Consider the following 26572-nt stretch of genomic DNA (forward strand, 5'->3'; position numbering starts at 1 on the left):
TATATTTTTTTTTGTTTAATTATACTTTGAAGCGTAATAAATACATTTGTGAAAGATATCATTTTGAGCTTATTAAATATTCTAACTAAAAAAAATATTAATGTTTATTATCAGTAAACTAATACAATTTTGAAATTACTATATAATTAATATATAAGAAAATATTTAATTAACATTTCAGATTTTTTTTCAAAATATCCACACTAAGAGAAAATGAAATAGTTCTGGCAACTATAAATTTGGCAACTTTTGCAATTGAAGTACTATGACTAGTTTTACAAAGTAATAGAAACTGAAGTAGTGCTGAATGTTATAAAAATATAGTCATGATAACAAATTGTATGAACTATTAATTGGTAATGAAATAGCGACTCAACTACATTGAGTAGTTACTTGGACTTCATACAAATAGATATAACAATTACATTTTTTTTAGTTTAGACAAAAACTTTTTTTCAATAAAGCACTTTATAGCATGTAACTAATTAATCATTGTTGAGGTAACTCTTTAAGAAATATATTAAAACCCTTTTCTCTGAAGGGGGGCGCTCAGCACGAACAGTACGCGGCATTGTAATCAGAGGGACGTAGCGAAGTTCACTTTTACTCCAGAAGAAAATCAGCTTACAATAAAAGGCGCAACGTTAGTTTCGAACTTGGAAGACAAAAATAAATAAGAAATGCATATACAAACTTGTAACTATGTATTATAAAGCTTTAATAAGAATAATAAATAAATTAAGTGAACTATAAGAAAATATAGTAACATTAACTATTTGTAATTGATTATATAGTTAATGTTACTATATTTTCTTAGTTCATTTAATCTAGTATTTTTATTAGAATTTAATAATATGTATATTGAGGCGCTATTTCACTACAAATTTACAGTTACTCATATGACTTGTTTCTCTGAGTGCATGCATCGTTTTGCAATAACTCAAGATTTAATATATAAAAATATAAATAAAAAGGAATTAAGCGTATGTTTCATCGATGTCACATAGACAATGATTAGTAGAAATGTAGCGACGAACAATTTAAAGTAAAATCTTAATAAATAAGATTCTAAACAAGACGGTTTATGTAAGAACATTACCTAAATACAAAAGAAGCGACATTTTTGGTCGAATACTAATATATATAAAACTTCAATGTTGTAGACTGTATGTGCGACGTTGTACGTGACACACGTAATTTTCAAGAATTTTATTCGTTGTCATTACAGATAACTAATTTGTTTTTGTTAATAATTAATATCAAAATTTTATTATCTGTTTTTGGTATTTTGATATTGTTGAATCATGAGAAATATTATTAAAGTATAATTAATTCTAATGTTTTAAAAATTTAAATGCATATTTCGCATTTTAAATTAACATGGAGTTAGCGCCATTCAAACAGTTATATCTACACTGAGAGAAAGAATTTTGTTAATTTAGCAAGCCACCAGTACCTTTGACCGGTGATCGGTAAATGTGACAATAAATTATGTTGTTGTGATTGCTGCTAGTCTGCTATACCAACTAATTATTAGTAACAGAGACAAATTATATAGAATCTAACCTATCTTTTGCATAGACTTTAGCTCGTTTACATAGAATTCGCAGATGATCGTGGAGTCTTAAGTCGTAGGAAACCGATCAAGCATAGTCAAATATAGGGAGAATACTTGACTAGAATTAGTCAATTTCTTATGATTTGAGACCCTGCAACCATCTACGACTTTTATACATCACATTTGCTTTTCCTTGATTTGTTCCTATAACAAAATCATTTCTCTCAGTGTACATTATTTCGTTTTTACAAATAAATTGTTTTTTTCATTGTTTCATATAAACAAGATACTATGATGCTGTTTAAAATAATAATAAAAATAAACAATCACAAAAATTAAAAAGTTTGAATATTTTTAAGCATTATAATTATATATCACGCAAATGTATGCGCGCGCGCGCACACACACACGCACGCACGCGCCCACGCGCATACGCACACACACACACAATCTTAAAATTGCAGTATAGAAATATTAAACCTTATACAAACCTTACATAAATCTTACACCTTACATATTCAATAAAAATCCAATATTTCAAATTGCAGAGTAACAATCACTGAAATATAATATCTACTGGAACGCGCGTTGGCGTTAGTTTCGCGATCCGACAAAGAGGATCTGAAGTGGTATCCATGTCCTTTTTTAGTACAATATTGTCATTTTTAATACAACAGTATTTCACCATATCTAAATATTAAACAATAATAATTGAGGATTAACATACATTTGACATTTGGCATGCTACGTACGTTATTAATTTTAACTTTTTCTGACACTGTACAAGCCTCATTACTGTTTACTGCACATGCGCAGTATAACTTCGAAAAGGACAAAGATACCACTTCAAATGGTCTCTCTTGGATCACTGCTAACAAAGGCGGCGAAGGTTCGCGCATTCCAGTAGATATTATATTTCAGTGGTAACAACACTTGACTATGCTACATATAAATGATCATAATCAGAAACATTCTGATTATAGCAGTATAAATTAATTCTAGGCCCTTTTAATAAAACTATATAGTTCATTTACATAAAAATAAACAATCTTTCATTCTTTTTTACCCCTTCACTTCGATTCTGCAATATTAATAGATACAAAAACAGTGATTGATTGAAATTTTCATCTGAGTCCAAATGACCTACTCGTGTAGATTAGAGTTGAATGTACGTGCCGAGAATTAAGTTGTACATCTCAGAAACAGACACTTTCAGAATATTACTGATCATGTATGCCGTAGTCATTATCCTCTATTTGACACATACATATACAATTGTGGTGAGTTGTATATATGTATAAGTAATGGCAATTACGCATATGTGTTATACTCTGCACAACAATGGTATAACAATTACTGATCGAAGAGCACCATGGTTACTTTACGACTAACAACTCCTTAAGTATATTGTCTCTCGATACATCAACCGCTTGCAGTTTTTAACTAAAGTTCGCCGGGTGCAGATTGTCAAAAAACTTACATTTATAAACAAACGGAAGAATACATTCAGAAATATTTACCGCAGTAAAACTCATGTTTATGTTAAAGTATAAAAATATTTGGGCAGTGTGGTAATTTGGATTGTTATAAATTGTTATACATCGGTAATAATTAATATGCCATTGAAACTTAGTTTGGGCACTGTAATTTGGATTATTATAAATTGTTATACATCGGTAATAATTAATGCCATTGAAATTTTAAAGAAGCACCAAGTACAAAATGTGGAAGAAATGGCAGCTGTTCCGTGCTAAGGACTTTCAATCGCTGATGTATCCCTGCTTCACCTTCAGCAGTATCCTCGGAATATTTCCGTACAAAATCAGTGGTTCAACCTTCGAGACTTCTAAACAGCGTTACATTCTACCAATCTTCATTCTTGGTGTTTTCAGTATTTACGTGCTAGTAGTGCTATATGAGACTAACGTCGCTGGAACAATCTATGTCGGAAATGTACCTAAGGCTCTTGAACTCAGTAGCTTTTATATATCCGCTAATTTTATCGCGGTTGTCGCATATATTTTAAGTGGCTCTCGAATGCACTTGCTCCAAACCATAATGAATGTTTCTTCAAAACTGCACCTCAATTCGTATGAAAAATTATCTAAGCTAATTCATACCAAGGACATCTTGGGTTTTTTCCTTCTAATCATAATAGAAGTAGTTTATTGTATCAGATCGGACTTTATCTGGTACAGAGTGCCTGTACCGTATATTAATCTGATGGTATTTCAAATGGATATGTTGTATATGAATTGTGTTTGTATATTGAAGGCTTGTTTTAAAAGGATCGATGATAACCTAGTAAATTTGCGGGAACTCGTTATCAACGATGAGCCGCATCTCTTGAGGAGGATCTATCACGAGCACAAAAATTCATTCCTGTTAATGGAGTTCAAGGCATTGAAGAAGCAGCATCTAGCAATTAGCGATACAGTGCAAATGTTAAACACAGTTTTCAGTCTGCACATTCTCGCTACTATAATTATTACTTTTTCTCAGCTTACTTTCCATCTATACTACTATATAACGGAATGGAGAATTAGCGTGTCTGAGGACAGCACGTTTGATTTATTTTTTCATATATCAGCAATAGTGCATACCGGTACTCATTGTATAAAAATAATATTGATAGTATGGGCCTGTGAAACCGGTAAAGACAGAGCTATGAAGATTGGAATTACCGTTCACGATTTGCTTAACAATATCTCAGATAAACAGGTTACAGAAGAGGTAATTTAAAAATTAAAATTTAATTTTTATGTTTGTCTAAAGACATTTCGTTTATTAATGTAACTTTTTCATATTTGTATAAAATCTATCAGACCAATAATAGTTTTACAGTCTTGTAATTAAGTGTACTGTAATCTCACGTTTTGCAGTTGCAGCTATTTTCCGTGCAAATATTGCATCGCGAAAATGTATTCTCTGCAAAAGGTCTCATTGTGGATGTTACTCTTCTTATTGCGGTAAATAAATAAATATTTGCTTTAGAAATAATTCGATATGTATTATTTATTTTTAAATCTGATTTTAGATAGTGAGTAACGTAACTACATATCTATTAATATTAGTACAATTTTTGATTACTGCGCGTTTATGCAACGCAATAATGGTACACAAATAATTTAATTAAAAAGAGGTATATAATTAATAGTTGAAAGAGATTATTAAATAATTAAGGCTTTCTCTTTCATAACATAAGAATATGTATACATATTTATCTATATACAGATAAGACGTTATATGTGTTTATAACATTATATGATGTATTTTAGAAATAAGTCTTTAATATTTTACAATCTCGCTTATGTATATCCTTTTAGGATAATAATAATAATAATAAAAAAAACGTATTGTAAAAAATATTGTTTTGTATTTATTAATTATTTTAATTAATAAATTTATTACTATTTCGTTATGAGGCTAGTATAAAATTTTAAATTTATTTTTAACATATGTGAAAGTATATTCAATTAATAAGTATATTAGATCCTTAAAGTATTATTGGTCATTCTGCGATAACTTAAGATTTAATATACGAATAAATATATAAATAAAAAATTGTTGTATCTAATATCTAATCGATGTTATACTGACAACGGTGTAGAAAAATTTAGTTATAAACAATATTACAAAAACAATAGGCAATTAAGAGCTAGTACACAGTTATTATTAATGTACGTTACAATTCTTCTTCATTCTTCACTTGTACATATATTCCCGACGTTCCGCGGCTGCTTTTTTCAGTCATTTTCATGGTATAACATTAGGCTTGATAATCCAAAAATTTAAATGCAATTGCACACATTCAGAACAATTGCATTTAAATTTTTGGATTATTAAGCCTAATGTTATACCATGAAGATAGTTGAAAAAAAGCAGCCGAAATGTCGGAAATATACGTATATACAGATGAAGAATAAAAAAGAATTGTAACGTATATTAATAAAATAATAACTGTGTACTAGCTCTTAGTTGCCTATTGTTTTTGTAATATTGTTTTTAATATTGAGAACTCGATTAATTTATATTGTTAGTTATAAATAATTTAAAATAAAATCTCAATTCTTTATTATTATTACAAAAAGAATATTTTTTATTACTAGCAATACATGCATAGAATTTTATCTTTTTCTGTTATCTTATTGTTAAATCATAAATATTAAATGTCACTGCTAAAGTTATTTAATTGTAGTTAATGTATTTTGTATTTTCAAATAAAATTGATTTAACGCTTCATTAAGACAATTCTCAATGTGCATCTGTCTATTTCTTTCATATAAACAAGTAAGCCCCTAACGTTTTTAATATCTCTATAAACAACAGAAATTTATAAATTAAAATATATACATAAACAATAATAAAATAGTTTTTAATAATCGTTTTGAGCTATATAATTTTGAGATAGTAGATTAAATGACATGTTATATTTATACGCATGCACATGATTAGTAGTATTTGAAAAGAGGAAAACATAAATTAAAAAAAAAAAATATTATATTGATTCGTTCCAAAAAATATAATTATTTGCGCAACTAAAGTGGGGGCATTTTTATATATGCTTGGAAAAATGATATTGGAGGTATGTCGGGTATTTTTTTCTTTAAAAAAATGCAATAAAAATATTTTATATTAAATATATAATGATTTCAACATTTACTCACGTCTTATAATTCCAGAAAATAGAGATTTGTTTCACGAAGACCGTTTCACCAAGACGCTTCTTTCGCAAAAATGTTTATTTGACAATAAATATATATTTTAATTATAAGAAGACAACACATATATTTGACTACAGTACTGATAAACAGGCACTTACACTGTTAGAAATTTCTCAATGAATTTTAATTAACATGTAAAGGAAGCATGTGGTTATGCACGAAATTAAATGTAATGAATGATGCAAATAAAAACTAAATTACAGTAGTTTTAAATGTGTTGAACGTGTGTATTGAAATTAATGAACACATTATTATAGAAATTAATTTACACGTTAATGAAAAGTACGAGATCTGTAACTGAAAAGTAATTTACGTTAATGACATGTAAGAAACGTAAACGTATTAAACGTTAAGCGTTAATAGTATTAGGCTTAATTAAAATATTAATATTCGTATATGTAAAAGTACATTAAATTTCAATATGCTTAACTTTTAAGTTAAGCGTATTGAAATTTAATGTACTACAAACTTAAATTTCATTAATATGTACATTAATAGTTATTTCAATTACGATTAATTAAATGTCATTTATATCCGTAAATGAAAAGTATATTAAATTTTATTACACTTAATTTTTCAGTTCCTGTAAACTTAAATCTCATTAACATGTGCATTAATAGTCCTTTCAGTTACAGAGAAATTAAACTTCATTCGCACCAATGTACATTAAAAGTTAATGAAATTTAAGAACATTTCTAACAGTGTACTAAACGAATTTTCACTTTCAGCAAAAATCTGTCGAATTTACACTTGACAAGTCCAAGTCATTCAAATCAAACTTTTATTACGTCACATTTAGCATCAAAACAACATCGAAACAATTGCATCACGGTGATTGACAGAGAAATGTTCCAAGCTTTTTATCCTCTCACTTCAAAACCTTATCTGCAATATTAACAGATACAAAAATAGCGGCCGACTGAAATTTTCATCCGGGTCCAAATGACCCACTCGTGTACTTGAGAGTTAAATGTAGATGTCGAGAATTAAGTTGTACACCTAATATATCTCAGAAATAGTTAAGGATACTTTCAGAATATTACTGATCATGTATGCCATAGTTATTATTCTCTATTTGACACATACATATACGATTGTGGTGAGTTATATATATAAATAATGACAATTACGCATATGTGTTATACTCTGCACAACAATGGTATAACAATTACTAATCGAAGAGCACCATGGTTACTTTACGACTAACAACTCCTTAAGTATTGTTTCGATACAGCAACCGCTTGCAGTTTTTAACTAAAGTTCGCCGGGTGCAGATTGTCGAAAAGCTTACATTTATAAACAAACGGAAGAATACATTCAGATATCCACCGCAGTAAAACTCATGTTTATGTTAAAGTATAAAAATATTTGGGCACTGTGGTAATTTGGATTGTTATAAATTGTTATACATCGGTAATAATTAATATGCCATTGAAACTTTAAAGAAGTGACAAGTACCAAAATGTGGAAGAAATGGCAGCTGTTCCGTGCTAAGGACTTTCAATCGCTGATGTATCCCTGCTTCACCTTCAGCAGTATCCTCGGAATATTTCCGTACAAAATCAGTGGTTCAACCTTCGAGACTTCTAAACAGCGTTACATTCTAACAATCTTCATTCTTGGTGTTTTCAGTATTTACATGCTAGTAGTGCTGTATGAGATTAACATCGCTGGAACAATTTATGTCGGAAATGTACCTAAGGCTCTTGAGCGCAGCTGCTTATACATATCCGCTAATTTTATGATGGTCGTCGCATACATTTTGAGTGACTCTCGAATGCACTTCTTCCAAACCATAATGAATGTCTCTTCAAAACTGCCCATCAATTCGTATGAAAAACTATCTAAGCTGATCCATACCAAGGACATCTTCGGTTTCTTCCTTCGAGTTATAGTAGAAATATTTTATTGTTTCAAATTGGATTTTACTTGGTACAAAGTGCCTATACCGTACATTCATCTGATGGCATTTCAAATGGATATGTTGTATATGAATTGTGTTTGTATATTGAAAGCTTGTTTTAAAAGGATCGATGACAATCTAATAAATTTGCGAGAACTCATCATAAACGATGAGCAGCATCTGTCGAGACGAATCTATCACGAGAACAAAAATTCATTCTTGTTAATGGAACTCAAAGCTTTGAAGAAGCAGCATCTAGCAATTAGTGATACAGTGCAGATGCTAAACACGATTTTCAGTCTGCACATTCTCACTACTGTAATTATGACTTTTTCTCAGCTCACTTTCCATCTATATTACTATATAACGTATTGGGAAATTAGTATGTTTGAGAACAACATATTTGAAATATTTTCTCATATACCTTCACTGGTGCATACCACGGTTCATTGTATAAAGATATCATTGGTAGTATGGGCTTGTGAGACCGGTAAAGACAGGGCAGTGAAGATTGCAATTACCGTTCATGATCTGCTTAACAATACCTCAGATAAAGAAATTACAGAAGAGGTAAATGAAAAAATAAAATTTAGTTTTTATGTTTGTCTAAAGGCATTTCGTTTATTAATGTAACTTTTTCATATTTGTATAAAATCTGTCAGACCAATTATAGTTTTAGAGTCTTATAATTAAATGTACTATAATCTCAGGTTTTGCAGTTGCAGCTATTTTCCGTGCAAATACTGCATTGTGAAAATACATTCTCTGCAAAAGGTCTCAATGTGGATGTTACTCTTCTTATTGCGGTAAATGAATAATTATTTGCTTTTTAATTGATTCGATGTTTAATGTTTATTTTTAAATCTGATTTTAGATAGTGAGTAACGTAACTACATATCTATTAATCTTAATACAATTTTTTATTACTGCACATTTATGCAACGTAACGACAGTAAATAATGGTACACAAATAACTTAATTAAACAGAAGTATATAATTAACAACAGAAAGAAATTATTAAAGTTAAGGCTTTCTCTTTTATAACATATAATATAAGAATATGTACACATATATATGTATGTATATACAAATAAAACATTATGTGATGCATTTTAGAAATAAGTCTTTAATATTTTACACTTTCACTTATGTATTCTTTTAACATAATAATAATAATAAACATATTTCTAAAAAATGTTGTTTCGTATTTATTAATTGGTTTAATTACTATTTCGCGCGCGCGCGCGCGCGTGTTATGAGTTGGTATTATTTTAAATTTATTTTTAACATATAAAAAATATTCAATTAATATTTTTATAATAAAGGTATATCAGATCCTCAAAGTATTATTGATCATTCTGCGATAACTTAAGATTTAATATACAAATAAATATATAAATAAAATTATTGTATCTAATCTCTCTCTCTCTCTCTCTCTCTCTCTCTCTCTCTCTCGATGCTATATTGACAACAGTAGAAATTTAGCTATAATTCGAAATAAAATGTTTATATCAATGTTTTATGATACAATCTATGACATTCATAGTTTTCAAAGAACTTCTTCATTATTATTACAAAAGTATACTTTTTATTACTAGCAATTGATGCATAGAATTTTATCTTTTTCTTTTATCTTATTATCATTAAATCGTAAATATTAAAAGTCACCGCTAAAGTTATTTCATAATGTATTTTTTGTTCTAAAATAAAATTGGCTTAACGCTCTATTAAAATTATTCAATGGGTACCTTCTAATTCTTTTAAATAAATAATTTAGAATAACGTTTTTAATATTTCTATAACCAACAGAAATTGATATCAAATTAAAAAAAAAAATATATATATATATATATAAACAATAATAGTTTCAAACAATCGTTTTGAGCTATTATATGTAATTTTGAGATAGTATAGATTAAGTGACTCATTACATTTATTCGCATGCACATGATTATATTTTCATGCTTCAGCAAAAATATTCAATTTTAATTTGTCCACTATATTACATCCTTTTTTATTATTAATATTGTTATTAACATTTAATATTTATATAACTATTTATTTAGCGCAAAGTAATAAATTTCGCTATAACAAATGGGAACAAATTTAATTGTAACGAATACTTTGTAATATCAATTAAGCAAAATTTGTTACATTGTAGTTTATAATGCACAATACCAAAGGTAATAATTACCGATCGAATCATCATGGTTACCTTCTATTAACAAATAATACTAATATTTCAAGATAGTAACAACTTTATAGTTATTAACTAAAATTCTCTAAGTATAGATCAACGAAAAAAGTCTATATTTATGCAATTAGAATTCAAAAGCTATATTCAGAAAGAAATTCTCACGGTAAAAAAATATATACTAATACTATATAATATAAAATATAATCATTTTGAGCAGTATATGATGTAGCTTATGAGGTAGATCATTGTAGGTACTGATGTTCAGTTTGTCAACAAAATTACACGAAGCTACCAAGTGTAAAATGTGGGGAAAATGGCAACTGTTCTGTGCTACGGACTTTCGATCATTGATCCTGTTTCACGTTTTGCAATATTATCGGAATATTCTCGTACAAAAACAATGATTCAACTTTCGAAACTTCTAAACTGCAGCGTTACGTATTATCAACTTGTTCTTTGTATTTTCTGCATTTACGAACTAGAAGCGCTTTATGGGATTGACATTGCTAGAACGATTAAATTCAAAGGCGTACCTAAAGCTTATTCTACATCAGTTGCGTAAGCATAGTTGATAAGTGGTTGTAGCTACAAGAATTGAACACAGTAGAATATTCTCCTCATATCAGACTGTGATTGGTCAATCCTTACAACTACAACCACTTACAACTATTATGCTTACGCAAGTAAATGTGTAGAATGAGTTTAAGACACTTGAGCGTAATGGTTTTTATATACTCGGTACTTTTATCACGATCGTTGCATACATTTTCAGTGATCTTCGAATGCATTTATTCTAGACCGTAATGAATATTTTCTCTAACGAAACTGCCCATGAATTCGTATTAAAAGCTGTCTAAATTGATCCATACTAAAGATATTCTTGGTTTTGTCTATTTAATTGAACATGCGATGTTCTATAATAGAAATTCATTTCTGTTAATGGAACTCATTGAGTTAAAGAAACAGCCCTTGGTGATCAGTGACACAGTGCAGATGCTACGATTTTCAGTCTGCAGCTTTTCGCTATTACATTTTGTCGCGCGAATTCACTTATAACTTATACTTTTATATATTGCATTGAAAAACGTTACTAAACCAATTGGATAATCAGATTTATGATTTGTATTTATTAGTACCTAATTATGATATATTACTCTATAAAAATAGCGTTGATAGTATGAGCTTGTGAGACTGGTAAAAATCAGGCCATGAAAATTGACACCATCGTTCATGATTATTATATATACTTAATAACATTTCAGATGCGCAAATAAAACACGAGATAATTTTTTTAATTGTATTTCTAACTAAAAGAAATCTTGCAGTGTGAAGAATGGTAATCCCGTATTTAATTATAATTTCACGTGTTACAGTTGCAGCTGTTTTTTTGCAAATAATGCACCGCGGAAATGCATTCTTCGTGAAAAGTTTCGTTATGGATGCTATTCTTTTAACTGCAGTAAGTGAGCGATTATTTGTTTCTTAATTAATTCAATACTTGCGTATTGTTTATTCTTATAAATCTGATTTTAGATAGTGGGTAACGTAACTATATACACATTAATCTTGATTCAATTCTTGTATACCACGCAATTTTGCAACGGAAGATTTGCAAATAATGTTACACAAATAATCTACTAAGAAAGATAAAATAAATAATTAATGGCCAAATATATATGGTTATAACCTTTGTGAAAAATAAACTTTTCGTTATCGTTATATAATAAAAATATTTTCTTTTTTATAAAGATATGAGGATATATGTGTAGCATAAGTATAAACGTATTTGTGAAAGATATCATTTTGAACTTATTGAATAATTTAACGATTTCGTTTTAAGAGATTAAAACATTATTAATGTGTCGTATTAATGTCAGTATCAATAAACTAATACAATTTTGAAATTACTTTTAATATCCTTGTACGAAATTTTTTGCTCTCACTGTATAAGAAAATGAAATAAATTATGAGTATGAATACACATAAATATACAATAGAAAAATGTCATACGGAAACAGTTAAATCTCAATGTTGTAATATAGAAATTTTAAATACTCTATATGTATTATAAAACCCTAATATTTAATATTTTTTAAATTAGTTATATTAAGATTACTTTGAGAAAGCTATCAATTCATGTAGAACACAGTTAATTTGATGTATGTACACATGATTTTCTGAGTTATACTATAGTTACGTTTTATTTTATTTTATTATACTCTGCACACATCAAAGATGATGATTGCCGATCGAAGAGTACCATGGTTACTTTATGACTAACAATTGACGGCTTAGGTATTGTTTCGATGCTGCAATTGCCTGCAGTTTTAAATGAAAATTGTCCGAGTGTAGATCAATGAGGAATCCTTATCAAATAATCTTGAAGGCTATATACAGAAAGCAATTCTCACTTTAAAGTTTATGTGAATGCTAAAGCGTAAAATTAATCATTTTTGGACAGTACAATCTAAGTTGTTGTATAATATAAGTTATTGGGAACTTCTATTTTACCAATAATGATAAATATGTCATTGAAATTTCGAAGATGCACTGAGTGCAAAATGTGGAAAAAATGGCAGTTGTTCCATGCTACGGACTTTCAATCGCTTATGCATCCCTGCTTCACCTTTTGCCGCATACTCGGAATATTTCCGTATCGCATCAACGCTTCGACTTTTGAAACTACGAAACAGCGCTCTATTCTGGCAACCGTTATTATAGGCATTCTCTGTATTTACGAACTAGGAGTATTGTGTAGAATTAACATTATTGGAACAATCAAGTTTGATACCATAGCTTTGGCTTTTGAACGTAATTGTTTTTTTACACTCAGCGGGTTTATTGCGATTGTTACATATATTTTGAACGGTTCTCGGATGCACTTACTCCAAAATATAATGGAAATCTCTCTGAGACTGCCTCCTGATTCGTATCGAAAGCTATCTAAATTGATTCATGCTAAAGATATTTTCGGATTCTTTTTTTTAATCGGGCAAGCAACATTTTATCGTTTTGTATTAGAGTTTAATAACATGGACAAGATTTTCATACTGTACATGAACTTGATAATACTTCAAATGGATATGTTATATATAAATTGCGTATGTGTATTAAAGGCCTGTTTTAAGGAAATCAACGATAACCTGGCGAATTTGGAGCAAGTTGTGATGAACGACGAACCACATCTTTTGAGGAGGATTTATCATAAACAGAAAAATCCATTCCTACTAATGAAACTCAAAGCTTTGAGAAAACAGCATTTGATTACCAGTGACGCCGTGCAAATGTTGAATACAATTTTCAGTCCACAGCTTCTCGCTACCATAGTTATAACTTTTTCTGAGCTTACTTTCCTTTTATATTTCTATATTTTTCATTGGAAAATTGATACGAAAAATGTAAATCACAAGCTTTTGGATTGGTTACTGTTAACGTCTTTGATGTATCAGTGCATCAAAATAGCGCTGATGGGATGGGCTTGTGATACTGGCAAGGATGAGGCCATGAGGATTGGTACCACCGTTCATGAAATATTGAATGACACTATCGATGAACAAATTAAAGATGAAGTAAATAAAATAATAAAATTTGATTTGTACATTTTCTGAAGATATCTCGTGTGTCAAACTTTATACATTAAATCTGTGTAGTTAGTAATTATTTCTTAATTTTGTATTTAATCATCTTCTAATCTGATGTTTTGTAGTTGCAGTTGTTTTCTTTACAAGTACTGCAACGGGAAAATACATTTTCCGCTAAGGGTCTTATAGTAGACGCAACACTTCTCGTCGGGGTAAGTGAATTATTATTTGTTTTAAATAATGTGTATTGATTATTTATATACAATTTTAATTTGAACATTGAAGGAGCATAAAAGCCAATACAGGGTGACAGTGCAATAAATATATTAATTTACTTTACATATATCTTGATAAACGTTTCGATCATATATTTGATAATCCTCAGTATCGCAAATCAAATTAATATATTAACCGCTACTTATAAAATTGTCGTCTGCAAAATATTTATAATAACATAAACGTCCGTCACGAAAAGATTCTTCTTTCTCTTTGTCTCATTATAATACAATGTCGTTGAGAATTATTGTTACTTAATTTGAAATTCCACCAGCATCTCCGACCTTCACAGCATTCCCAAATTCTGTGAGTCAAACAGAAACACCAATGGATAAATCGTACCGTATCACATGTTAAAATCGCTGACAAGCTCTCAAAAATATTTGCATCATCAGAAATACAAATGGAAAACTGTTACATTTATATTGACTATATCTATTTGAGGTCTTGTCAGAGATTTTAATATGTGACACTGAGCGGTTTTTCCATTTTTGTTTCTGACGATACACATATTTTTGAGAGCTTGTCAGCGATTTTAACATGTAATACGGTACGATTTATCCTTATATTGGTGTTTCTGTTCGACTCATAGAATTTGGGAATGTCCTATGAGGGTCGGAGATGCTGGTGGAATTTCAAATTAAGCAACAATAATTTTCAACGATGTTGTACTATAATGAAACAAAGAGAAAGAAGAATCTTTTCGTGACGGACATTTATGTTATTATAAATATTTTGTAGATGATAATTTTGTAAGTAGCGGTTAATACCAGTTTGATTTACGATACTGAGGATGACCAGATATATGGTCGAATGTTTATCAAGATATAATGTAAAGTAAATTAATATATTTATTGCACTGTTATCCTGCGTTGGCTTTTAATGCTCCTTTATTGTTCAAATTTGATTTGTTCGGAAGCCGTTTGTTTAAAAGGTATAATATTTAATTTTAGATAGTGAGTAACATCACTACATATCTATTAATTTTAATACAATTTTTAATTACTGATCAAGTTTGTAATAAGATTACAAACAATATTACATAAACAATCTAATTAAAAAAAGATAATCAAATAAAATAAAAAAATATTCTTTTAAATATTTAAACGTATTATTTTGTGTATGTTTCAACATTAGACACATGTAGACGTAATAAGTGTATATAGAGACAAAACCTTATATGTTAACATTTAATTGCAAAAATAAATCTTTACTGTGTAAATGTATTTTACTTGCTTATGTGTATCGTGTGTCAAATATAATAAATATGTTCGTAAGAAATATCTTAATATGATAACTTGAGGTTAAAATTTGTTAGTGATACCTTTGGTTAATCTTGTCTAATATTTAAATTGATTTAGACTTATTATAATATAATTTTATTTTTCTCAGAACATGATAAAAAGTGAAACATATTTTTGAAATGGACTTTATAATTAAAACTAATTTTCGAAAACAGCTTATTGAATATTTCTTTGCATTTTGAGCTAATTCATCTATTAACGATGATTAAAGGACATTTCATTAAAATGTAATGCGATTGATAAATTAGCGTGATAACATTGATGTCTTTTGTCATTACATTTTTTATTATTGCTAAAATAAAGAAGATTAGCTATCCTGCATGTAGTTTATAGATTACGATCTGTTAAGAATTTCACCAAAGAGAGAGAATATGTCGATTAATTTTAATCTAGATAAATAGTTAGATTAATCTTTATCAATAGCATTGTATTTGTATTATTCTAGTTTCAATTTATTAATATTGTACTTGTATTCTAGTTCCAATTTATTAACATTTCATTTGTCACACATGTTTTTCACAATGTTATACTTCAAAGTAATTGCGTAATTTAATGCTTTAGTATACAATATTAAAAAAATACTAAAATAAATTTAATTTAATTTAAAATATTTTAGTAAATTCAAGAAAAAATTATACTATAATTAGCTGCATAAAACTCAAATATCAACAACATATTTTGATTGACAAAAAAATGTCAACAATATTTTCACATTAAAAATGATATAATAAACTATATGAAAATTAAAAACCTTAAGTACCAAATTTGTGTGTACATGTGTGTGTGATATTATAAAGAATATATCCTACTAATGGATAATGTATGGAATATGGAGAATGAAATTTTAGTCATTATTAGAATTATTAATCTTTGCGAGCTATCGATGTATACTGTGAATTTACTGTTTCGTGTATATGTATATGTATATGTATAAATAAAAAATATTGCTGATGTGTTACAATAATTACACATTATTATATTATGTAGCAATATGTACGCTGCACTGCACGTGATAAATGATTGAAGAGCGTCATGGTTACTTAACGACTAAGAAACTTATTCAGTTTGGTCTCGCTTCTCGATGCACTATCTGTGTTCTCAGTCTTAAATTTAAACTCACCAAATGTAAATTAACAACAAAGAGATATGTCGGTATATAACGTGTATGTTGTTAGAAAAATAAAATAAAATATATATATATTTAAAAAAGAAGCATTTGCAGATCACATTCGTATTATTGATAAAGTGTATTCATAACTGAAATAATTAATAATTTAGTGTATTGATAATAATTAATTTTTAAATTGTACATCAATGGCTTAGATTGAAGTTCTCTATAATGAAGATGTTCAACTCTTCGTCGAAATTCCACAAACGGGCCAAGGATAAAATACGGAAACAATGGCAATTGTTTTACGTTACAAACTTTGAATCCTTGATGTAGTTCTGCTTCACTTAATTCTGTCACATCCTCGGAATATTTCCATACAGAATCAACGTTTCAACTTTCGAGATTACAAACCGCTTTTCATTCTATGAACCCTTATTATCTGCGTTTGTTGTATTTGCAAGTTGGTAATATTGTATGAGATTTTCATTTCTGGAAAGATGATAATAGCGTATTCAGGATTCTCGAGCGTAATAGTTACTACATGCTCGCTAATTTCGTAGCAGTTGTCACATATGTTTTACTAGTTCACGAATGCGTTTGCTTTAGGCCATAATGGACTTGTCAACAATATAAATGAATTAAATATTTTTACTTCTTTTCGTTATGTGAATAGATATATAATCGTTTAACATTTCATTCTTGTATTCCAATAAATACATGTATATAAACATACTAAACCTATGAAAATTTTATTCGATTAATATGTTAACATTTAATTAAATATAAAATTTAACATTTTATTTGTTTAAATATGCTTAAATATGTATTAATTGATTTCTGAGCATTGCTCTGTACGTATATTATATAATATAACCTATTAATATGTTATGTAATGTAATTTTAATTGTTATTTCTCGTTAAAAAAATACAGTATTATATTAAATATAAATACTAAATATACTCAGATAGCACAGAGAGTTCAAAAAGAAATAAAAAAGAATTCAGTTGTTATATCATCAATTTAAAATTTATTTTTAGACACAAAAAGAATTATTTTCCTGAACAATTCTAAAAAGAATTCTTTTTACATCTGAAAATGAATTCGAAATTGATGACATACAACTGAATTCTTTTTGTGCTATCTGAATAAGCATAAATCCATCGATATATTATTTTCAATTTTTATATTTCGACCTATATACAGATAAACGTAATTAAATTTTTTAATCTTATTTAAAAAAATATTTCATATTACTCATCAAGTCATGTTAAAAATACAAAATATTACTCGATTCAAGATTTTATTTTCCAGTTTTCTATTCCATATGTGCATACGTCAATTAGTGAGTAATATGTTATAGTTATAATAATAACACATCATTTCTTTCATCTATGTACAATCCCTACACTGAAAAAAAAATATAGTCAATTTTAATAAATATTTAGTTGAATACATGCCAACTAAATATTTATTAAATATAATAACTTGTAACAAAAAATTTACAAGTTATCGATTATTGTATGTTTCACGGTTTCATAGTGATCACACATGTTTTAAGTGGTCCACGAATGCGTTTGCTACAGACTATTTTGAATCTCTTCGAAATTACCATCAAAATCGTACCAAAAGATGTCTAAATTTATTCATATCAAAGATACACTGGGCATTATCTATCGAGCCGCGCAACTATTCATAATTTTATCTAAAATGCATTAGTTCAATCTAAACTGTTTGATTGTCCTAACTGCGACGTCTCTATATACATCAGTTTGCTGGCATTTGAGATAAATATGCTGCATGTAAATTGTGTTTATGTATTAAGGGCTTGTTTCAAGAGAATCAATGACAATTTGGCACATATACAGGGACTTATTGTAAATGATGTAAACGTATTTGTCCCTGGATTTATCTACCATGTGCAGAAAAATCAATTTTTGTTGATAAAATTAAATATCTTGAAGAAGCAACATTTGATGGTTAGCGATGCAATACAAATGCTGACCATAATCTTCAGTTTGCAACTCGTTGCTACTATATTCATAACTTTTTCTGCTATCATCTTTGAGTTGTACTTTTTTGTTGTACGATGGCAAAATTAAGTGTCCTTTAATTTAAATAAATAATCAATTGATGTGTTTTTAATTTGTACGACATATAACATTCTACAAATGACATTACTTGTATGGGTCTGCGAGACCAGAAAGAATCAGACGCAAGACATTAGTATTACCATTCACGATCTACTTAACAGCATCAATGATAAGCAAATAAAAAATGAAGTAACAATATAATTTTATTTATTTATATGTATTTTGCTAAAATATATTACACTAACATAATTATTTTAAATGCAATTATTCGAAATTTTAGATTTATTGATTTGCGCAGTTCTAGTTTTTATTCAACTAATTGTTTTATGATCTGATGTTGCAGTTGCAGTTTTCATTACAAGTATTAGGTACATCGCGAAAATATATTTTCGACAAAATTTTTCACAATAGATGCGACATTTCTCACAACAGTAATCAATTATTTGTTCTAGTTAATATATGTATACGTTTATTGCTTACATTTTTATTTTATTTTTAGATAGTAGGTAACATTACCATTAATCTTAATACAATTTTTAAACATATCGTATTCCTGTGATAGAAAGATAGCAATTAATGTTATACAATCTAATTTAAAAAAGTACATGATACAATTTTTCCATGTAAAATTTGATATCCTATCTTATTGTTAGAAGAAATATTGTAAATATTGTTTTATTTTAGCTAATTCTTTATAGCAAATTTGATTCTTTTAATTACTTTATGTTATAAATACAAGAACATTTTATTTTTCAATAAAATTGCGATATAATCATTAATCATACTTAAAGCATATTTAATAATTTACGTAAATTATTTGCAATCATCCCCAGAGAAATAAGTGCTGATCGAAGAATACCATGGTTACTTCTCGACTAACAAATAGATTCTTTAACTCGGTCTTTCTACTTTCTACGAACAAGTATTTACTCGCAGTTTTAAATTTAAATTTGTCTAGATAATACATAGAGATCACATCAGTTCATTTATGGTGGAAAGACAAACTTATAGTTTAAATTTAGGAAAAAGAGACTTTCATGTCCATGTTAATGCTAAAGTGTGTAGTGAATTAATATTGTAAGCTGAAGATCATGATACAGATTGTTATTTTTCCATAAATTTCTGCTAATCAGATCTTCGAAAATTCAACAATACGTCAAAAGCAAAATGTGGAAAAAATGTAGGCTGTTTCACGCCACGGACTTCCAATCTTTAATGTATCCTTGCTTCACTTTTTGCTATATTATCGGAATATTTCCATACAAGATCAATGCTTCTACCTTCGAATTTTCAAAATCGCATTACATCGTCTCGACTGTGGTTGTCTGCGTTTGCTGTGCTTTTAATCTAGCATATCTTTACAATATTATTTCAACATTCAATTTTGAAATCAAAATCAGGAATCTTGAAATTGTTTGTTTCTATATTCTTAACAGCTTTGTTATTATCATCACGCACATTTTAAGCGGTCCGCGAATGCGCTTGTTACAGACTATTATGGAAATCTCTAAGAGATTATCTTCGAAATCATATCAAAAGTTATCCAAATTAATCCATGTCAAGGATATCTTTGGTACTATATTCGTAGTCGTGCAAGTGTGCTTATATATTTTTCAAAAGCGGAAGAATAAAAACCGTACATCTATCATGCACAAGGTGTTCGCCTTATATCAAATTCTTCTGGAGTTCGAGATAAATATGCTGTATATAAATTGTGTATGTGTTTTGAAGGCCAGTTTCAAGAGAATTGACGAGAATGTGGCACACTTACAAAAAATCGTAGTTAAGCCACGTGTACCCACGTTGATCTGCCAAACACAGAGAAATCAATTTTTACTGATAGAACTCAAAATCTTGAAAAAGCAACATCTGATGATTAGCGATGCAGTGCAAATGTTGAACGTAATCTTCAGTTTGCAACTTCTTGCTACTATACTCTTAACTTTTTGTGTTATCACTTTCGAAATTTATTCTTATGCAGTACGTTGGCAGAATGGGATATTAATTAACATTGATATACAGTTCATTTTCACACTTTTTACGTCAATAGGACATTACATTATAAAAATGACATTATTGGTATGGGCTTGCGAAACTAGCAAAAATCAAGCCCAAGAGATCATCACTACTGTTCATGATTTACTTAACAGTACCAATGATGAGCAGATAAAAAATGAGGTAAAAAAATGCGAAAATAAGATTGTATTATTTATATATTTATTTTGAAAATATAATTTATATTAACACAATAAAATCTGAAGTATAATTATGTTCTTTAATTAGTTTAAAAGTATAATTATGTTCTATTATTTCGTTCTTACATTTAATTATTTGGAAATTTGATATCGCAGTTGCAGCTATTTTCTTTACAAATATTGCATTGCAAAAATATATTTTCGACAAAAGGTCTGACTATGGATGCTACACTTCTCGCAATAGTAAGTACTTATAATTATTTGTTTTACTAAAATATTTATTGCTTACATTGTTTATTTTTTAGATAGTGGGTAATATTACTATATACCTAATAATCTTAATACAATTTTTAAACACGTCTCATTTTTGTGATGGAAAGACAGCAATTAATATTACAATCTAATTTTAAAAAGTACGTAATTAGATAAAAAAGTAACTTAAATATTAAAAAATATAAGTTTCATTATTATTAAAATCATTATAAAGTAATATTTTGTATTTTTCAATAAATGTTTTTATATAATATATGTAATAGATATAACAAACTCTTGTATGTACAATCCGTATGTGGATGTACAATATGTACAACATTGATGAGTATTTTACAATAATAAAACGTTATTATTTTATTTTGTGTAACTTTTTTCAACAATTCGCAGAATTAAAATCAACTGTTTCCTTTTGGTCTTTAGTTCTTATCATATTTAACTTGTTTATCGATTCACGCACGCAAGAGCGAATTCTGTTCAATCGATATTCAGATTATCAGGCGCGATACAATTTATTTAAATGCAATTTAAGTCATAATAAATATATTTATGAAAAATATCACTTAAATTAATACTACTTGAATATAATTGGTAGTTGATCAAAATAATTAAAAAAATTAATTTGTAAAGTTATATATTGGATCAAAAGAAAAGTTCTGTAGATTTTTTCAATTCAAAATTATATATACAATATCGTAAAAATGAATGAAATTTAAATTAAAAAAAAGGATTTTAAAGCTTGTGAAATCTCTACTTTCGAAAAGTTGCTATATTTTTTGAGTTTCTGTGAATATGGTAATTTTTACATATAAAAAAAACTACAAGCTGAAATAGATAAAAAATTTTCTTTTCACTTTGTGGGTCTTTCATGTGTTCAAAAAAAATTTGCGAAAATTTTCGACTATCGTGAAAGCTTTTTCTACAAAATCATTTTTTTTTAATGTTTCTATAATTTTTTGTTCCTGAGTTAAGGGCAATCAAAGTCAGAATGCGTTTTTGTTTAATCCGTGTGTAACTCGCTAACAAAAAATCGTAAGAACATTTTTTAAAAACAAATTTTTAGGGAAAATTTTAAGCTTTTAGATAGTTAAAAATTTCGCAAAAAAACGAATATATTCTGTATATAATTTTGAGCTAAAAAAATCCGTAAAACATTTCCTCCAACCAATAAATACCTACATATAGAGTAAAAGCAGGGATTATGGAATAGATTTTTTTAAATTAACATTGCTCCGATATAAATGCACATGAAGACTTCAAATTTACACAGAACTCTTGAGGAATATGTTAGCTACAACATCCAATAAATGAAAGTCGCAAAGTTAAAAGTGAGAAAATGGGGGGTTTAAAAAATGGGATGTAATATGGAATACCGATGAAATTTTGACTATAGTAATAAAAAACACAATAAATGAAGTCCAAATTTGTTTATTTATATAAACTGATCAAGAAGAATAGAAAACTGTTCAATTTTTATTGTACAATAACACAGAAAATATAATAGTATTATTACAAACGTTATTACGCATGGATAAATAAAAAATCGCAAATAAGCTGATAAATCGCAAATAAACTGATATAGAATACATGCTGTAATCTAACCTAACCTAATCTGATCACGAATAAGTTGCTAACATGCATGGAATCTATTCCATATTCTCAACCCTCGATGTATTCCATATTACTTGCGTATCGTCATATGACAAATAAAGTCTTTCCGTAGCAATAAACAAGTTTGAAATAGCAATTAATCTGCATAATATTGTTCATGCAACATTATTAATCCTTTGGCCTACAACCACGAGTGAGACTCGTGGTGAGGAATTTGGTCCATAAACAATAAGCACGAGTCAGACTCCTTATCACGAGTCTTACTTACCAAATTCCTTACCATGAGTCTCACTCGTGGTTGTAGGTCGAAGGATTAAAAACGTCTGTGCAATATAAGCATTAAAAAAATTTACCTTCAGTTTGTGAGAACACTTTTTAGAAAACCTGCCGAATCTTCTGACGTAACGAAAATAAATAAATGTTAATTGTAGCAAAACGGTTGGTCGGTCCGAATTCATTGCTTGTTATGACATGTTTGGTAATAGTTGCAATAACTTTCAGCGATTGCCACCAGATTGCAATGCTTTGTTTAAAAAATAAGCCACTAGGTATTCCATATTAGTAGCCTATGCCGTAATCCCTGATTTTACCTTATAAACTTATAACAAAAATTTATATCGGTATTATAATATATATAACATAATTTAACACAAGTAGAAGATCACTAGGTATTCCATATTAGTAGCCTATGCCGTAATCCCTGATTTTACCTTATGAACTTATAACAAAAATTTATATCGGTATTATAATATATATAACATAATTTAACACAAGTAGAAGGGAATATCTTTTATATTTTCAATATTTATAATATATGACATATATCATATGTACTGTATGTAAAAAATTTATGTATTTACATATATACAAACTAGCAAGAAAGAACAAATTAAGTTATATGTAATAAAGATGTCAAACATTTTATGCAAAATGTAAATATAGGCTTTCAAAACAGTCATTAGAAAGGAAGTTATAAATGCATTTCTGAAAGCTACCAATCCACAGGGATTATTGCGCAGGATACTGCCGTTTCATGTTCATATAAACGATTTGACAAATATTGTCGCATGTCACAGCAATTGCATTTTCATTTTTATACAAAAATGATAATTGTCAATCGAAAAATGCCATGGTTACATCACGCCTAACAAAGTTTCTTAATTATTTTGTGTCACTATAGGAGACTATAATTATTCGCAGTTTTAAAATTAAATTCATAGAGTGTACATCGACTGTGAAGAGTTCATATCGCTTTACTCACGTGTAACACAAAAAGTAAAAAGGTTACATTTAGAAAAGAAGCTCTCTCTACTGCATTCATATTAATACCAAAATATATTGATAACTATATAAATTAATAATTTATAGATTATTGTCTACAATTGGATTTCTTGTTTTTTTGTGACATCATTAAACATGTTAAATTTATCAACGAATTTCCGTGAAGAACCTAAAAACAAACGAAAAAAGGAAGAATGGCAATTGTTTAACGCCAAGGACTTTCAATCCCTGATGTATCTTTGCTTCACTTTTTGTCGTATTCTTGGAATACGTCCATATAAGATTAATGCTTCGACTTTCAAAGTTTCAAAACTATATTACATTCTGTCGATTGTCACTATCTGCTTTTATAATATTTACATATTGTTAATGTTATATAATATTCCTATCGGTATGAACGATTTCCCCGTGTATCTTGCTCAGTACTGCGCCTTAGTGCTTGGCGACTTTATAATAATCATCTCGATAATTTTAACTGGTCCGCGAACACGCTTGCTCCAGACTATATTAAAGATCTCTTCAAGAGTACCATCGAAATCATATCAGAAGCTATCTAGATTGATTCACACTAAGGACATCATCGGTTTTCTTGTTGCTGGAATCATGGTGATATATGCTTCCAGGCTGCAAATAATGATCTTATTTGAAATTTATCCCCATCTATGCACATATCAGATGGATATGTTGTATATGAATTGCGTTTGTATATTAAAAGAGTGTTTTAAAGGAATCAATGACAATCTAGGAAACATGCAAAAATTCATAGCCACAAACAATGAGTTACATTTTCCTAGACCGATTTATTACAAGCAGAGAAATCCATTCTTGGTCATGGAGCTCAAGATCCTGAAAAGACAACATCTAACGGTCAGCAATGCAGTACAAATGTTGAACATGATCTTTGGTTTGCAACTTCTTGCTACAACAGTTATAACCTTTTCTCATATCTCTTTGATGTTATATTACCACATATCCAGTGGATATTTATCGTCAACGAATACTTTATTTGACGGGTATTTTCTATCATACATGGCATACCTTTTTATAAAAATAATATTAATAGTGTGGGCTTGTGAAACGGGTAAAAATCAAGCTCAACAAATCATCACTTACATTTATGATGCAATTAACAGCACTACCGATGAACAAATCAAAGATGAGGTAGTATAATAAAATATTGAAGTTTTATATCACCTTTATATTGTCTTAATGTGGCTCATATATTATATAACAAAACAGTTTTTGATATTACATCTGTTAGATTTATTACATTTTTCAATTCTATATTTCACTATTTTACGATTGCAGTTACAACAATTTTCCTTGCAAATACTTCATTGTAATAATACATTTTCCGCAAAAGGTCTTACTATAGACGCAAAATTTCTCGCTCGGGTGAGTGAATTGTCGCATTTTTTATTAATTAATAACTTACTTTAAAAATTAATAACTTTTATAAGGTATATAGATTTATTTTTAAATTTTTCTTTTAGATAATCGGTAGCATCGCCATGTACGTGATGATAATGCTTCAATTTAAGTTTGCTTCATGCAAAAAAGAGATGGCAAATAATATTACGGATGTAAAGCTATAACTGCAGTAAGAAGAAATATTAAACAATCAAATGTGTTATTAAAAAATTGGCTATTATATAATAAATTACTTTTCATATAAATAACCTTTTGATGTTTTATATTTGCATTTAAATACATGTAAATACATACTTATATATGCACAGAATAAAAATATTTTGAAAATCTTATTCCACATATATGTTAACATCGAATTGAATTGTAAAGTTTAAATACTCACATAAGAAATGTATAATATAATACATAGTAAAATAATCCATCACAAATATTGATATATAAATTACATTCTGTATAGTAAATACAATATATTATATAATATGTAATTCTTCGATTATTGCTCTTTATTTTTATCAATGTAAATTAAATATTAAATAAATATTAATATATCCATACAGTTTATAATTTTATTTATTCTACATATGTAAAGATAAACTATAATTTAAAACCCCTCTTAGAAGATATATTATTTTATCTAACATTTCAAATAAATTTGTATCTATTTTACTATAATTATTTTCATAAACATAAGAGTATAAATTAGTTTTTAAAAAGTTGTAATATAATCATATTAAAGTTTATTTAACAATTTATGACAATTTTTAAAATTAGTTTAAACATTTTGTTAAAAATTCTATTACTATAATATTATTTATCAATGGTTAAATAAAATTTCTTGAAATATTATTACAGTGGTTTATTATTATCACATTATCACAATAATAATTCGCTGAAGCTACTTCTTTACTGATTGTAATATAAATATTGAATGACTTAGAATTTCTATAACATAAAATTATACTTGCTAATAACAAAATTAATTTTCGAATTATGTAGACAAACGCAGATAAATTCATCCTAATCGTAGGATGCACAACAA

At 28.1% G+C, this 26572-nt stretch overlaps 5 protein-coding genes across 5 annotated transcripts; all 5 read left to right on the plus strand.

The window, feature by feature from the left end:
* The first annotated feature begins 3280 nt into the window (after positions 1-3280).
* Positions 3281-4685, plus strand: LOC108765525 (putative gustatory receptor 28b). Its single transcript, XM_018514285.1, has 3 exons — positions 3281-4291; positions 4441-4527; positions 4596-4685. Exons 1-3 carry the CDS (start codon positions 3281-3283, stop codon positions 4683-4685), a joined length of 1188 nt encoding a protein of 395 aa, XP_018369787.1.
* Positions 4686-7744: 3059 nt separating this feature from the next.
* On the plus strand, positions 7745-9164 carry LOC108765526 (putative gustatory receptor 28b). The gene is made up of 3 exons (XM_018514286.1): positions 7745-8755; positions 8905-8991; positions 9060-9164. The coding sequence occupies exons 1-3, from the start codon at positions 7745-7747 to the stop codon at positions 9162-9164; spliced, it is 1203 nt and encodes a 400-aa protein (XP_018369788.1).
* A 3734-nt stretch (positions 9165-12898) lies between these two features.
* LOC108765563 (putative gustatory receptor 28a) lies at positions 12899-15285 on the plus strand. Its single transcript, XM_018514329.1, has 3 exons — positions 12899-13951; positions 14089-14175; positions 15193-15285. Exons 1-3 carry the CDS (start codon positions 12899-12901, stop codon positions 15283-15285), a joined length of 1233 nt encoding a protein of 410 aa, XP_018369831.1.
* Positions 15286-18823: 3538 nt separating this feature from the next.
* Positions 18824-21344, plus strand: LOC108765527 (uncharacterized). Its single transcript, XM_018514288.1, has 5 exons — positions 18824-18934; positions 19704-19822; positions 19879-20923; positions 21097-21183; positions 21246-21344. Exons 1-5 carry the CDS (start codon positions 18824-18826, stop codon positions 21342-21344), a joined length of 1461 nt encoding a protein of 486 aa, XP_018369790.1.
* Positions 21345-24495: 3151 nt separating this feature from the next.
* On the plus strand, positions 24496-25697 carry LOC108765528 (uncharacterized). The gene is made up of 3 exons (XM_018514289.1): positions 24496-25263; positions 25411-25497; positions 25596-25697. The coding sequence occupies exons 1-3, from the start codon at positions 24496-24498 to the stop codon at positions 25695-25697; spliced, it is 957 nt and encodes a 318-aa protein (XP_018369791.1).
* Positions 25698-26572: the final 875 nt, after the last annotated feature.

This window comes from Trachymyrmex cornetzi, unplaced genomic scaffold, assembly GCF_001594075.2.
Source record: "Trachymyrmex cornetzi isolate Tcor2-1 unplaced genomic scaffold, Tcor1.1 scaffold5, whole genome shotgun sequence".
Taxonomy (NCBI): domain Eukaryota; kingdom Metazoa; phylum Arthropoda; class Insecta; order Hymenoptera; family Formicidae; genus Trachymyrmex; species Trachymyrmex cornetzi.

Coding starts and splice junctions, on each gene's coding strand:
- LOC108765525 (XM_018514285.1), top strand. CDS start 3,281: ATGTGGAAGAAATGGCAGCTGTTCCGTGCTAAGGACTTTCAATCGCTG. Junction 4,292..4,440: donor ATAAACAGGTTACAGAAGAG/GTAATTTAAAAA, acceptor CACGTTTTGCAG/TTGCAGCTATTTTCCGTGCA. Junction 4,528..4,595: donor ATGTTACTCTTCTTATTGCG/GTAAATAAATAA, acceptor ATCTGATTTTAG/ATAGTGAGTAACGTAACTAC.
- LOC108765526 (XM_018514286.1), top strand. CDS start 7,745: ATGTGGAAGAAATGGCAGCTGTTCCGTGCTAAGGACTTTCAATCGCTG. Junction 8,756..8,904: donor ATAAAGAAATTACAGAAGAG/GTAAATGAAAAA, acceptor CAGGTTTTGCAG/TTGCAGCTATTTTCCGTGCA. Junction 8,992..9,059: donor ATGTTACTCTTCTTATTGCG/GTAAATGAATAA, acceptor ATCTGATTTTAG/ATAGTGAGTAACGTAACTAC.
- LOC108765563 (XM_018514329.1), top strand. CDS start 12,899: ATGATAAATATGTCATTGAAATTTCGAAGATGCACTGAGTGCAAAATG. Junction 13,952..14,088: donor ATGAACAAATTAAAGATGAA/GTAAATAAAATA, acceptor GATGTTTTGTAG/TTGCAGTTGTTTTCTTTACA. Junction 14,176..15,192: donor ACGCAACACTTCTCGTCGGG/GTAAGTGAATTA, acceptor ATTTAATTTTAG/ATAGTGAGTAACATCACTAC.
- LOC108765528 (XM_018514289.1), top strand. CDS start 24,496: ATGAACGATTTCCCCGTGTATCTTGCTCAGTACTGCGCCTTAGTGCTT. Junction 25,264..25,410: donor ATGAACAAATCAAAGATGAG/GTAGTATAATAA, acceptor TTACGATTGCAG/TTACAACAATTTTCCTTGCA. Junction 25,498..25,595: donor ACGCAAAATTTCTCGCTCGG/GTGAGTGAATTG, acceptor TTTTTCTTTTAG/ATAATCGGTAGCATCGCCAT.
- LOC108765527 (XM_018514288.1), top strand. CDS start 18,824: ATGACATTACTTGTATGGGTCTGCGAGACCAGAAAGAATCAGACGCAA. Junction 18,935..19,703: donor ATAAGCAAATAAAAAATGAA/GTAACAATATAA, acceptor AAATTTGTCTAG/ATAATACATAGAGATCACAT. Junction 21,184..21,245: donor ATGCTACACTTCTCGCAATA/GTAAGTACTTAT, acceptor TTTATTTTTTAG/ATAGTGGGTAATATTACTAT.